General features: G+C 45.5%; 1 protein-coding gene across 1 annotated transcript in view; it reads right to left on the bottom strand.

The window, feature by feature from the left end:
* Positions 1 to 10,704, bottom strand: part of Tbc1d30 (TBC1 domain family member 30) — an 84,599-nt gene extending 73,895 nt beyond the window's left edge. Inside the window, exons 1-2 of the mRNA XM_021637861.2 lie at positions 10,161 to 10,704; positions 6,715 to 6,879 (exon numbers count right to left, since the gene is read on the bottom strand). Of these exons, the coding sequence (XP_021493536.2) occupies positions 6,715 to 6,879; positions 10,161 to 10,704 (709 nt within the window). The remainder of the gene's footprint in view (positions 1 to 6,714; positions 6,880 to 10,160) is intronic.
* Positions 10,705 to 14,171: the final 3,467 nt, after the last annotated feature.

Here is a 14,171-nt window from a genome sequence, read left to right on the forward strand (position 1 = left end):
CCCCTGAAGTGACATCATGTGACTCCTCCCAGGAACCCGACAGCAGACCAGGCCCCCAAGACCTTGTGTTTTCTCTTCTGCAAGCTTTTATCTCAGATGGAAACTTTACCCCTCCTTTCACAGCCAGGCTTGTCCTTGCTACTCAGTATTTCAGAACCACGAGTCACTTGGCAATATATAAAAAAATGGCAGGAGTATAAACAAAAGCAAATTCATGCTTTCATAGGACAGAGCTTTCACCCAGGGAAGAGCTTCTAATGAGCTTCTATTACACAAGCTTGACAAGCATTTATCCAGACATATAGACCTTTGTTACTCCTTAAAATAAAAATGTCTTAAATGCTCCTCTTACATAATACAGCATATTTTAAGTAGTAAGTTAATTCTTCTGTGAAACCGCTTTAGCCTTTTGATTGATACAGGACTGGTGTTGTGTGAGTGAGTAAGTGACTGAGTTTTGGCTACTAAGCTATGCCTCTAAATATATATAAACATGAAGTAGGTGACAAAGCCTGGATACAGAACTGTTATGCAGTCTGATGACCTCAGAAATAACTACCTATGGGTTTAGATCAGGATAACAAAATACCCACAAGATAATAAGGCTTTTAGGCTGGGGTTGCCGCTCAGCACTATAAGAAATAACATAAAATGAAGTTTCTAGAACCTAATACATCTTCATGAGTGTTAAAAAAGAAAGAAAAAATCCTTATACAGGACTAAAAAAAGCACCAGCTTTATCATGTAGAGCTTAATCATGTAGAGCTGACTACATGATTAATGGAGTCTCTTGCTCAAAAATATCATTGAAGAAAGTCAGTCAGTAGAGTGTTGGCCTAGCATTCACAAAACCCTAGGTTTGCTCTGCAACACCACACAAATTGCTTATGATGGCACGTGCCTGTAATCCCAGCACTTGGGAGATAGAGATAGTAGGATCAAAAGTCCAAGATCATACAGATAAACCAAGCTGGGAGTGATCTGGATGCTTCCTCCCTGCTGGCTAGCTTTCATCGTGCAGAAGGTGATATACAGGCTGCTGGAGCTGGGGGAGGGAGGCAGTAGGGTTAGGCTGTTCATTACGGGAAATGGTATCAGAACAGCCAGTGTCATACAAGGTACTGAACTATATCAGAAATCAGCAAAATGAAATCCACACGGTCTTAACTGGTTATGGACGCTGTGTGCTACACAATCAAGCTGCCAGGTAAAATTATGTCCACTAGTGCAATAATGGCATGACCGTTACGGGAATAACCAACTGTTTTCTGTTTGTACCTGAGACCCCACTCCACAGGAGGAAATCTATATCCATGCCTGGTACTGTAAACAACGAGGTCACAGACCCAAAGGGGGCAAGCTACTACTGTTGTTTTTTGTTTTTTTGTTTGTTTTGCTAAACTGATATCTTGTGTCCTCAAATTGTCTTCTAAATGCTTATTTATATCCATAAATTAGTGCTGCTGTCAGTGATAGCTGAAGAAGACTCAGTGGAAAGCAATTATGACAGATACTCATAGCTAGTCCAAGACTTGGGGAACAGTGTAAAAGAAGAGACAGAAAAAAATGTAAGGGTTGGAAGATGGGATGGAGTGCTGTAAAAAGCCATCTTCTAGACATGGCGTGCCCATTGCACTCATGAACTCAGCAGCTGTAGTTACTTGTACGGGACTGGGTCCTTCAACATTTGTCATGGTTTGGGAAGAAATGGATGTCACATTCTCTACACCCCCCCCCCAAAAAAAAAAACCTAAAGAGTTTCTTGCATACGATGCTGAGGAAGGAGGAATCATTTTCTTCAGTGTGCAGCCACTGCTAAGTTACCCATGCTGCAGTGTATAGCCCCAACCCATACTCACACAAGCAACCCCAATTAAACTCAGTGAGTCACACACATGCACACAATTTTTAACCATGAGGATAGAAGGATGACTAGTTGTAAGAAGAAGGGTCCAGGCAGGAGGAAGAAGGTTAGGAGAGGGTACTCAGGAGGAGTATGATCAAAATACAGTGGGTGAATTGCTGAATTTTCCAAAAAGTTAATACATTAAAAGAAGTTCCAAGTAATTTTCAGCTACATAACAAGTACCTGGCCCCACAAAAAAACAAAACAAAACAAAAATTTTGAGAACTTTAAAATATCAACAATGGAGCATTAAACCATACAAGAGGCTCTGGTGAGCAGGGGACTCTGAGAACACACAGGTCACATGACTGTGAAATTGGCTAGGTTGAACTTAGCTCTGCTGCTCACTTGATGACATATGTAAGAGAGAAAAAAATGGAGAAGACATTTGTAAGACACAAAAGTGACTAAAGAAGTCCATCGCATCTGTAAGACAATGCCAGACTGCTGGTTGAGGGAAATGGGCTCCTCACACAAAATGGTATCGGATCAGCCAATACTGTCATGCAAAGGTGACTACGTAAACAAACAGCACAGCTGAAGCCACACAGCCACTACGCCAACAAAATTAACAAACTGTCAGTACCACGGTCAGTTCAAGTCTACCTGATGCTTCCTTTCTCCTTCTGAAGCATTGCTTACCTACAAAGAATTTATTTCTTTGATTCCTAGTGAGCAGGGGAGCCCCAAGAGACCGAGAAAAGTGAACTGCAGGCTCTCTGGAGCTCGGGGAGAATAAGTCCGCTCACTCACACAGGGGTTCTGGCTGGAGGACAAATGGGTAAGCTGATCCGTCATTTGCGAAGAGTCCGTCCAGGCACCTGGACGGCGTTAGCTGTCTCTGTTGCACATCCCTGGACTTTTCATTGTGCTGTCCTTTGCTTAGGCATTTAGATCCATTTTAGATGTGTTTCTGTAAGTCATGGCTGAAAGAAAACTGCTCACTATTGTAATGTTATGACAAAACAAAATAAAAGACTGAAAAACAGGATCTTGAGCCATTGGGATGGCTCCAAGGATAGAGGCTCTGGCTTCCAAGCCTGATCACCTGACTTCCATCCCCTGGTGCCACACAGGTGAGGGAGAACACCAATTCCCAGATTGGCCCATGATCATCACATACAGGCACACATGTGCACAACATACAAACACCTGTACACCTGCACCCATGAGCACCTGTGCGCACACACACACATAAATACACAAAGGACACTCACTTTTTTGACAAGATACATGTCCCTTGCAGACAATTTACAAGGAACAGTAAAACTTGGGATGCTAGCGTGGATTCATTACTAAAATTAGGCTGCCAGCTGTCTGAGAAGCCTGTATGTACTGGCCAGGCTTCAGTATGACCACATACGCTCCTGTTTCACTCATGTTTTTTCTTGTCAGGCCTTCACAGTTACAGCTATGTTTTATTACCTGATTTGTAATAGCATCTCACTGGCCCAACCAGGACATTTACTACCCCAAAGCAGAAGGTTGGAAAGCCATGTGCCAGAACATGGCTTCTGCTCCCAGGAGAAGGTCGTTAAGCAAAACAGATAACAATCTCAACAGCCCATCCTTCGATGAGCATAAGAGGGTAATACCTTCTTCTACGGGACAAATACTGATGCTGCATCAGCTGGTTTTAGCTTTGTTTTGCTTGCTTGTTTGGAGTTTGGGGGAGGCTCCGTGTTGTGATTCTGAGTCGGGGTCTCACTGTGTAGCAGTCTGGCCTCAAACTGCTGATCCTCCTGGCCCAACACCCCTTAATTAATCCCTTTCGTTGTCATAGAGCCTTCAAGTGGGTTTTCCTACGCCAGTTGTACAATATAATCGTCTAGCCAAGATAAACACTTCCTTCCTGGACAGGCTGTGCTAAAGCAATGCTTGCTGTAAACCAGAAGCTGTTCTGTTTGCTGCACACTGCAAAACTCAGCAATGCTGCAACAATGTTGCAGAGCTGGGGGGGGGGGACAGAGCACCCGTGATTTGCGATGGAAAATGTGGACTTCTGAGGCTACCATCTCTCAGTTCTTTCTCAATCACTCAGCAATGTGACTGACTCTCAGCAAATTAGTTAAACTTGCTGACTCTCAATGTTCTCATACAATGTGCCCAAAGAACATCAGAAAGAAAAGCAATAATTGGGCATAAGGCATTCACCCAATAAATTATCACAGCTGCTGCTGCCATTTTTAGTCACTATTAAAATGGCTATTAAAAATAAATATTCTTACATGATACAGAAGGAAAAAAAACTCTTCTATAAGACAAATACTGATCCTGCCCCTCTTTCCTGTTTGATTTCTTTTGAGATAGAATCTGGTAGTGCAGCCCAAGCAGACCTCAAAATCTTGATCTTCCTGCTTCAGGCTCCTGAGAGCCAAGAGTACAGGTCTGTACCACCACACTCACTGGATCACACTTGTCTTGGTCTCACCTCAGTCTTAAAGAGATACGGTCTGTGGTGGTTTGAATGAGAACGGCCCTCGTAGTCTCATATATTTGAATGTTCGGTTTTCAGTTGGTGAACTGTTTAGGTAGGATGAGGAGGTGTGGCCTTCTCGGAGGAGGTGTGTCCCTGGAAGTGGGCTGTGAGGTTTCAAAAGTCCATGCCAGGCCCAGCATGTCTGTGTCTGTCTGCCTATCCCTCTGTCTGTGTCTGTCTCTCTGTCTCTCTTTGCCTCCTGCTTGTGGATCTGACGTTAGCTCTCAGCTACTGCTCCAGCACCATGCTGCCTGCCTGCCTGCTGCCAGTGGGCCACCACGATGATCATGGACCAAACCTCTGAAACTGTCAGCAAGTCCCCAATTAAATGCTTTCCTTTATAAGATGCCTTGGTCATGGTGTCCCTTCACAGCAATAGAACAGTAATTAAGACACTGCCGTAACACTTTTGTCAGAAATGATGGAGTATAAACCGTTATTTGTCTTTACCTCTTTACCTGGTTTCTTTGGGATCCAAACTCATCAGACCCTCAAACAAGCACTCTCACTGGCCATGCTATCTCCCCAGCCCCAAGCTCTGCATTCACCAAAATGAGCCAACACGTTGTATTTGAATCTGTCATTGCCAACTATTCTAAAACGGAGCAGGTGACACGTGTGGCAGTAGCGTCTCGGATCTTGGAGCTCCGAGCATCTCTGCTGTCACCTCTGCAGGAAGCACGCAGTGAGTGTAAAGGTCTGTAGCTCTAAACTATCCCTGTCACCAAGGAAGGGATTAAGCTCACCGAGAAAGGCTCAGGACAGCCCCATACCCTCTAGAATGAAAAACAAAAAAACTCGTTAGAATTGAAGATATATATTTAAGATACACAAGGAATATGCATTTGTCAGTTCTCAAGTTGAGTTGGGGCTAATGGACACATTTGTCTAGAAGACACAAATGCCAATAACTCCACCAATCAAAGACATCTGAAGTCTAACACTGGTCAGTCTCCGGAAGTACAGAGTCCACCAAGCTCCGCCTCCTCTCATCCCTCTCATCGGCTCTACCTTCCCTTAGGCCTTCCCTATACATCCAACTCCATGCTTTTAGCAGTTTGCGCTTTCAACTTCTTGTAGAGAAGCTAAAAACTAAGTAGATGAAAACAAAATTGAACAAAAAAAAATCAAAATCGGCTTCTCGTGTTAGAAGGGGAAAATAGTTTTTACTTAACACATTTTGAATCAGTCAGAATCCATGAAAAGTTATCACATATAACATATGTCAACTCTACATAGATATGTATGTACACATATCGGTGCCCCCTTCCTTCATCCTTCTCTAGCTCTTCAGATAAGTACCCAACTAGAGAAAAGGCTGTCCACTCAACTGTATTCCTCTTGGTACAGGCCATCATGAGACCACTGTAATCACTAACCAGCATTCAGTTTTATATACATTATAGGCCAAAACCATAAGTAAGTTAAAGAGAGCAGATAGCAGCATATTGAAGAAGGCAGAAAACACACCGTTAGATAGGATTTTAAGCTGCTCATGTTATCACTGAAAACTAATCAAACCCTGGACATTGTTTCATGAAAACAGACACATCTCAATGTGGAATTAAAAAACAAAACCTTTGATCTGTTACTTTACATATAAAATGTGACAGAGGGAAGTAATAAGGAAAAGCAACTCTGACATGCACCCAAGAAACTGCCCCAAGCATTTTATCAGAATGACACTTGCGCCTGTGTTCATCATACCTGAACCCCGCTCTGCCACGCTGCGTGTTAGCAGAAAGAATGCAAAACAAAACAAAAAAAAAAGAGAGAGAGAGAAACACATTAGCGGAATAAAACATAATGCAACTGTATGAAGAATTACAAAAGTCATTCACAAGTTTTGATACCTAACAATTAAGACGGATTGGTACTGAACAATTTTTTAATTCAGTTTAACAAGCTAGGCAGTTCTCAGGGAAAAGTGGGTAACACAAATATTTGGTTTGTTCAAATATTTTGTCCTTTTTGGGTTTGGTTTCAGAGCAGGCTGTACATGGCTGTCATTGACTATGCGGATCATTTAACATCCTCATCAAAGCACAGAGATTAAAGGAAAGACTGTAAGTTATGTCCATTTGACATTTGTTAAAGGCCATTTAGTATCACCCATAGTCAGAGTGAAGCGTGACCTCGAGTCATGACTAATCAACATAGGATTCGACATGAGGCGGGAAGCATTTTCATTTTAATTTAAAAGAGAGAAGCGGTGCTGTTTGTTTGGCTCCTGAACCTTCCACAGTGTTACAGAGCAGCTCCTGCTGCAACTTCCGCTGCCAGCAGAAGCGGCAAAGGATGGACAGACAGCCCCTCCCCCAGGACTTACTTCTCTTCTGTGACACGGCCTGCAGGCAGGCCGTCACAATGTCGCAGTTCTTCTGGACTTTATGCAGAAGCCTGTCTTTCTGCTTCAGCTGCCGGAGCAACTTTGCCGACTGGATGCCAATCCTGTACTTTAGCTCTCGAAGAATGGTCTTCAGCTCACCAGAGTCTATCAGAAAAGGAAAAACAAATCCCTTGATGGGGATCCGAATCCCCACTGTGCTAATAGTCAAAGGGGGCATGTCTAGAAAATGCATTTGCACCCACTAATTCTAGCTTTTCATCCGAGATAATATGCACGTATTTAGCTAAGGCCACTCGTTCATCCCCCGCTTTGCTCGTGAGACAAATCCTATAAGGTAAACACTATCCTTGATGCTACCTTAACAAGCAAAAAGACTCCTACTTTTACCATTACCAGCTCCAATTACACCACGTACCTTTCAACGCTTGAAAATTGACAGCTACTGAGCCTGGTGGCACAAGCCTGTATCGCCGCCTGCTCAAGAGGCTGAGCAGGAGAGTTACAAGTTCAAAGCTAAACCACACAGCTAAGATACTGTCTCAAGAACGTAAGTGCTGTAGAGACAGTAAGGTATTTACCTTGCGAGTTCACCAACCCCAGCACCCACTTGCCACCATGGTGCACACTGGCCTCTGGCCTGTACAGGCACACTTGCACACACATGAACACACATGAACTCAAAAATAAAGAAATACAAAGTAAGAGAGGGCTCAGTGGTAGAGGCCTTGCCTATCATGTGCAAGGTCCTGCTTGTTTAAACCCCAAGACCTCAAAAAGAAAAAACAGCTAAAAACAACTTAGTCAATTGTGAGTTAAAAGCAAGTAGTATAAGCACATTTTGTAATGTGGATGGATGTGGCCACGCTGATTTTGTTTTAACTATGTGGTCTTCGAAGAATCTACTCAGCACGTTTCATTTTAGAACCTTAGTAACTTTTCATACATGGCAGAATACATATTTCCTTTAAAAGGATCAAATAATTCTATGTTCTTGGGCTAGCAAAATAACTTGGAGGTTAAGAGCTCTGGCTGCTCTTCCACCTCCTCATGCACATGGAGCTAACAACTGTCTGTAACTCCAGTTCCAGGAGACCAGAGCCCTTCTTCTGACCTTGGCAGGCACTGGATACATGTGGTACACAGACATGTAGGCAAAACACCCAAACACATAAAATAATAATAGATAGATAGATCAAGCAGAACACTGTATACATAAGAGATAGATAGATCTTTTTAAAAACTGAGAACAATAATAACAATAATTCCACATGCTTAAAACTAATGCTCACAATATGAAATGTGTGAAAACCCTAGCTTATTTTTGGTATTTCTTAAGGCGCCCACAACTCTGTAGCTCTCTGTACTATGGACTACTAACGGGGACACGCTCAGATTCCCATGTAGAAGGTCTTCCACAGTAACAGCTACAGGTAAGTAAACAACCCACCGCAGAGCCCACCTCCGTGACGACCATAAACCCCTGCTGCTCACTAGGTAACAGAGCAAACGGTCAGCTGGAAAACCGACCAACTTCCTCCCTAAGGAATTTTACCCTTCTACGATAAATGGGCTTACAATAAGAAAAAATATCTCTGACACTCACAAAGCACTTATCACACATTAATGTAGGTAAACAGCTTGCCCAAGGCCACACAGCTGAAGAGGGACAGTGGCAGCATGTCAACTGAGGAATGTGACTCCAGAGTTCATCCCCTTCACCACAGACAGTCCAATTTCCCCTGGAAGCAATTTTGTGTCTGCCCCTAGACCACAGACCCTCACAGGCTATTGGACAGGTGCTGTGTTCATACAACAGCGAAACAGTGAGAGACGATCTAGTGCACAGGTTATCTGCATATGTGACATTCTAAGCGAGCACAGCACTTGGGTGAAAATCGCTAGTTTAAGGAGCTGAAAACAACCCAATGAGCACTATTTCAGCAAACAGCTACATCTATCGCCTAGTTGGCTAATCACAGTGTTCTGGTGAAGTTTGTCAACAGAGACAGTATGTCGATAAATGCCATCTTGTTCATCCAACACGGTCAACTACAAGAAAGGGTTCACAGACAGCTGGGTGAGCAAGAGAGGAAAGCTGGGGGTCAAATGGACTCTTCCGGGTCCTGTCACACAGGTGACACCTGCTCGCAAACTGCCGACCTCTCCTATAAACTTTGACTTGCCGCTTTTCCTCTTCCAAAGGGAAATTATCATTATCAAAGCTTCCTGGTAAAGAAAGTGAACAGCCTGCTAAAGTAAGGAAATCAGGTCATAATTTTCAAAACTGATTCTGCTGGAGTCTGAACTTACAGTAAGAGTTAGGGCATAAACACATATTCTTAGTATCAGAAAATTACATAAAATGACTCCAGCCAAAGTGTTGGGGGAGACACTTCACTAGGAAGCTGAGAACTGTTTATTTTTTTCTGTTTTTGTTTTGTTTTGTTTTCCTTCCTGGAACCAGCTAGACTGGATACAGCAAGTACAAAAGCATTGTATAATTCTCTTTATCCCTCCCATGGTCCTTTCGCACAAGGACACTATTGCAAGAAATGTGATAGTGGCTTGCCCTCTGTTGCCCTCACCTTACTGAAATTATGTAAATTGAGGTTTTACTACATCGATGCAAAAACACAACTGTTCTAATTCCAATGCCTGAGACGTAAACTATCATTATTGAGAGAGAAAAAAACAACCTCGACCAGAACGTGAGCCGCAGCGTTTGAAAAGAAAAGAAATAGCAAATTAGCCTTTCCCCGAGGAAATCAAGGTCATTTCTCAGCTCCACTGTTGAGGTCGGTGGAAGGTCGCAGCACTGTGAAGGCCAAGCGTTCAGCCTCTCCACTCAAATCCTCTGGTCCTCGGAGATCCAGATTAAACCAACGCTGCTGGGAGCTCACTCCCTGGCGGCACGAAATTCGTGCACTCGCTCGGCTGCAAACCGCATTACCGAATTATTCTGCCTCACTAGCTCAAACCCGGTCCAAGAGGAGGCGTGGCTAGGCAGGGGGCGGGGTGGAAAGCCCTGGAAGCCCTCCCTCTTCTCCAGCGACCTCCAGCTAACTTCTGGCCCCCGAGGAAGAAACTCCGAACTAGTCCTAACAGCCGTTCTGGTGAAGCTAGGGTCTGGGCAGCCTCGAGCCTTGGCCACCTGAGCGGCGTCGGGGAGGAGGGGAGGCTCGACCACGCTCTGAGCCACACCTGCAGGGGGGAGGGGCCGGACGTTAGGAAACTGACGCCGTGAAAGTGTGACAGTGAGGTCCCCCGAGTCAGAGGACCGGAGCCTCCACGCTCTCCCGGCGTCCAGGTGGCGCAGATTACGCAGGTGGATGAGTGGGGCAGGTGGCGCCGGGTGGCGCAGGAGATCGGGCGGACAGGCGGCCCAGGTGGGCAGGTGGTGCTGGTAGGCACGGGTCCCCGCTCACCTTTCCGCCGCAGGTACTGCATCTGGAGGCGCAGGCTCGGCCGCTGCCGCAGCTCCTGCAGCACCCGGGAGTCGCCCGCGCCGCGGCCGCCCAGGAACACGTCGGAACCCGAGGTCTCGGTGGAGCTGTCCAGGCTGTCGCTGCGCGGGGGGCGACCCCGCGACGCACGGTCCCCGCCGGCTGCAGCCTCCTCCTCCTCGGTGCAGCTGTAGAGCTCGGTGAGCAGCCCGCTCACCAGGGACGCCGTGCGGCTCGTGCGGCCGCGGGGCTCCTCGTCGCCCTCGCCCGCCGGCTGCCCCGTCGCCACCTCGGCTGGCTGCGGGGCCCTCGTCCCTCCGGCGGGAAGGACCTCCATGGCTCGACCCGCCGCGGCGCCCGCCTGTTCCGGGAGGGCGCGGCTACGCGGGCGGCGAGGAGCGCCGGGCCGGGGTCTGAAAGCCAAGCAATGGGCGGAGCCCGGAGTTCCGGCTCCACGTCCGCGGGCGCCGCGCCCAGGTCCTCCCCCATTCCCACCTGACCCGAGCCAGCGTCCCGGAGGCTTCATAAAAAAACCTTCCCCAAAACTCTGACCGTCTGGCGTGTCGTGGGATTTTAGTGACCTTGTAAACCTTCTTCCTCCAGTAAGAGACCTGGATTAGGATCAACTGAATTCTGTGACACAGAATGAGGGTTTAATAAACCTTCCTGGGTTGACGAAGCTAATAAAAATCTCCAGGGCTGCTTTTGATGGTGAAATCAAGTTTATGAGAGATTTTTTTTCTTTAAAAAAAAAAAAAAAAGAATATCGTTGCATGTGTGCCCACTCATCCCGTGATGTTTGTGGAGCTCAGAGGACAGACAACGTTGTGCAGTCAGCTCTCCTTCCAGCTTTAAGTAGGTTCCGGGGGGTCAAACTCGGGTTGCCAGGCTTGTTGGACAAGTACTTTTGCCTGGTGAGCCATATCTCCACCCCACCTCCACTCCACCTCCAGAGATTTATCTTTACACTAGACTTCAAACAATTTTTTTATACCTGCACCGTAGATACCTTTGTGAATTTAGTCCTATTGATGGCCCCTTTCCCCCTGTGGTGTCCTCGCTTTTCAACGGGAGTTCTGAAGCAAAGAGACTTACCAGGAAGCTAGCCTGAACTTTTCCTAGCGTCTGCCTCTTGTTAGGCACAAATACTCCTCAGTCTAACAATGCTCCTAAGTCTGTACATCTTAGGAGGCAGCGGTGTTTCTGGCGAACAGTGGCAGGCTTCCTGTTTGTTCACTCTTCTGTTGGGGCACGGCCTGACCCTGTGAATACAAACCTGAAGTCCTTGACCACTACCACCGAAATAATTTGAAACTGAGGCAAACAGGAGTTATAAAAGGACAAGCTGTATAACTTTGCATAGCATTAAGCGTTCAGAGTTTAAGCGTACTGGAGGGGCTGAGAGATGATGGCTCGGCAGATAAGAGCACCTACTGCTCTTTCAGAGGACAGGGGCTCAGTTCCCAGCAGCTACCAGGAAGCTCACAAGCCCTTGAAACTTCAGTCCCAGGGGATCAGATGCCTCCTCTGACCTCCGCCAGTCTGCATGTAGTCCACAAGATATACACTTAGGTACGTTATGTAAAATATTGTTAAAACCTTGTGCTGAAAATACGGCTGTATGATTTTATAACTGAATACCTTCTGCTACCACTTAATGAATTGAAAGAGATGGAAGTGGGGTGGTGGCAAAAGCAGGTAATCTCAGAACATAAGAGACCCAAGGCAGGAGGGTGGCCAGTTCAAGGCCACCCTGAACTACACAACTAAGACTCTGTCTTTTTTTTTTTTAATGTATTTTTAAATAAATAAAAAATTTAAATATGGCAAGATGGATCACCAAGCAAAGGCATGTTTGCCATCATCAACCTGTGTTTGTCCCTGGTACTCACAGGGAAGAAGCAAAGACAAGCTCCTAAAAAGTTGTCCTCTGACCACCAAATGCCCATATGCTCTCTCTCTCCCTCTCTCTCTCTCTCTCTCTCCCTCCCCCTCTCCCTCCCTCTCCTTTTTTCCTCTCTCTCTCTCACACACACACAGAATAAATAAATGTCAACCTTTTCATAAAATATCAGAGATGAATGAATTGCTACCTCGTTCTTTTAAAGCAGTATTTCTCTTTATTGCCTGTGGCACGAGTGAATGAATCCAAGGGCCCCTCTCATCAACCAGTCTTCCCAGCACACAAGGCTTGCCCAGGGGAAAAATAGTGCAATAGTTTCTTTTTCTCAGTTGACTTCCCCCTTCAGGTCAGTGGTGAGCTGGGCGCTCCCTTCCGTGGATCTAAGGCTGAGGAGGGTGAGGTAAGTGCTCACTGAAGAGCCCACAAGTCCAAATGCCTTTAGTCTCCTGATTCTGCGCTCTGGTCCTATGGGCTTCTTAGTTCAGAAAGAGCAGAGGCCAAAGCTAGCAAGTATGGTATTCGCTTAGTCCTTTTGTGGATAGACTGAATTTGGATCATGAGAAAACACCCACACTAGAAGCACAGAATTCAATATAGATCTGTTTCTGTCTTGACTTTAAAACTGCCAAAGTGTATTTAATAGATAAAGATTTAAATTGATATATGGTATGTTTTGTGCCTACTTATGCACACATACCAATATGTGTACGTATGTGGTAAAAAGATAATAAAAACTAGCTATGGACAGAGGCATGAACATATGTAGGTTGTAGGTCTGTTCCCTCGATTTTAAGTTGCTGGGACATAAAATATCTGAAATTATTTCTCAATGGTGTTACCAAATGACAACTAAGCTTTGATGTGTCTTCAGCTCTTACACATTTGTGTATCTTAATCATGGTTTTCTTTAGTTTTCTGATTTTGCTGTTTTCCTCCTAAAGAGAAATGGGCTCAGCACAAATCCTGACCTTTATAGTAACCCAGGCTGTTTCCTTCCTCACAGTCCCACCTCCCTCTTCCTCTTCGCCTTTCCTCTCTCCAGCCTGTCCCCTTGGGCTCCATTGTAACTGTTCAGATGCACTCACTGCAATGCACACAGCACACAGAGGCGATGAAAGCCACATATAATGAGCACTCTGTGGGTTTGTTTCCCATTACATTCAGCCAACTTCTGGGTAGTTTTGCACTTCATTGGAAAATACAAGAAACTGATGCAAAATTCATGCAGTCACAAGATAAACACAGTGAAGAGGTCTCACACATCAAGTTTTTTAGAAGCCAACTTCTATGTCATATTCCCTAAAGCATATTTTTATTGAAAAAAATTTTCATACAATGCCGGGTTTTGGCCAGGTGCCATGTATTCAAGTGCTGATTTCAGTGCCTTGAGCTCTGGTTTCGGCCCTGCCACGGGCATTGTTATGAGTGTTGGACTATCTCCTGTGTGATGAGAAGCGATGATCCCTAATTACCCCCGGCTGGCTGATTAAAAGGCCTAAACCCCGACAGGGCAGAATTGAGTAGGTGAGGCCAAAGTTCAAGGGCTGAGAGGACAGGATGACCTTGGGAAGAAGAGAGAGGAAGGGGAAAAGAAAGGAGGCAGAGAGCCACCATGGGTCGGGCATGGGTCTCTCTCTTCCCCTCATGATCAATTAAGATAGAGCAAAGCAGCAATACTCTGTTTGCTCAGTTGTTTTATCCATTATGCCTTTCCTACTAGACTGGCTGGCCGTCTAGTAGTAGTAGTAGAGCGATTATCTGAATGGAAGCATCTGGTCCCGGAGGGAGAAGGAAGGATCATGAGATTCAGGAAATGAACCACTCACAGGTCCCTGGAACTTCTTTTAACTAAAAAGATTCATAAAGTGCTCCCCATTAGATTATGGGAACAGTAAATGATTGCTGGAGGAGGAGACACTCTGATCAGCCAGGCTGTCTTGAAGCAACTACCCAACCTGTGGGCTGCTTGACTAGGCTTGCAACTTGCCTGGATCTTGTCCTTCACAGTGTGCTTCTCAGGGATCCTCACCTGTGCTGGAAGCTCTCTCAGCATTTCCAGATGGACTTTGCTAGAATAATTACTTCAGTCT

Source organism: Meriones unguiculatus, chromosome 2 (genome assembly GCF_030254825.1).
Source record: "Meriones unguiculatus strain TT.TT164.6M chromosome 2, Bangor_MerUng_6.1, whole genome shotgun sequence".
In the NCBI taxonomy this organism is placed as follows: Eukaryota; Metazoa; Chordata; class Mammalia; order Rodentia; family Muridae; genus Meriones; species Meriones unguiculatus.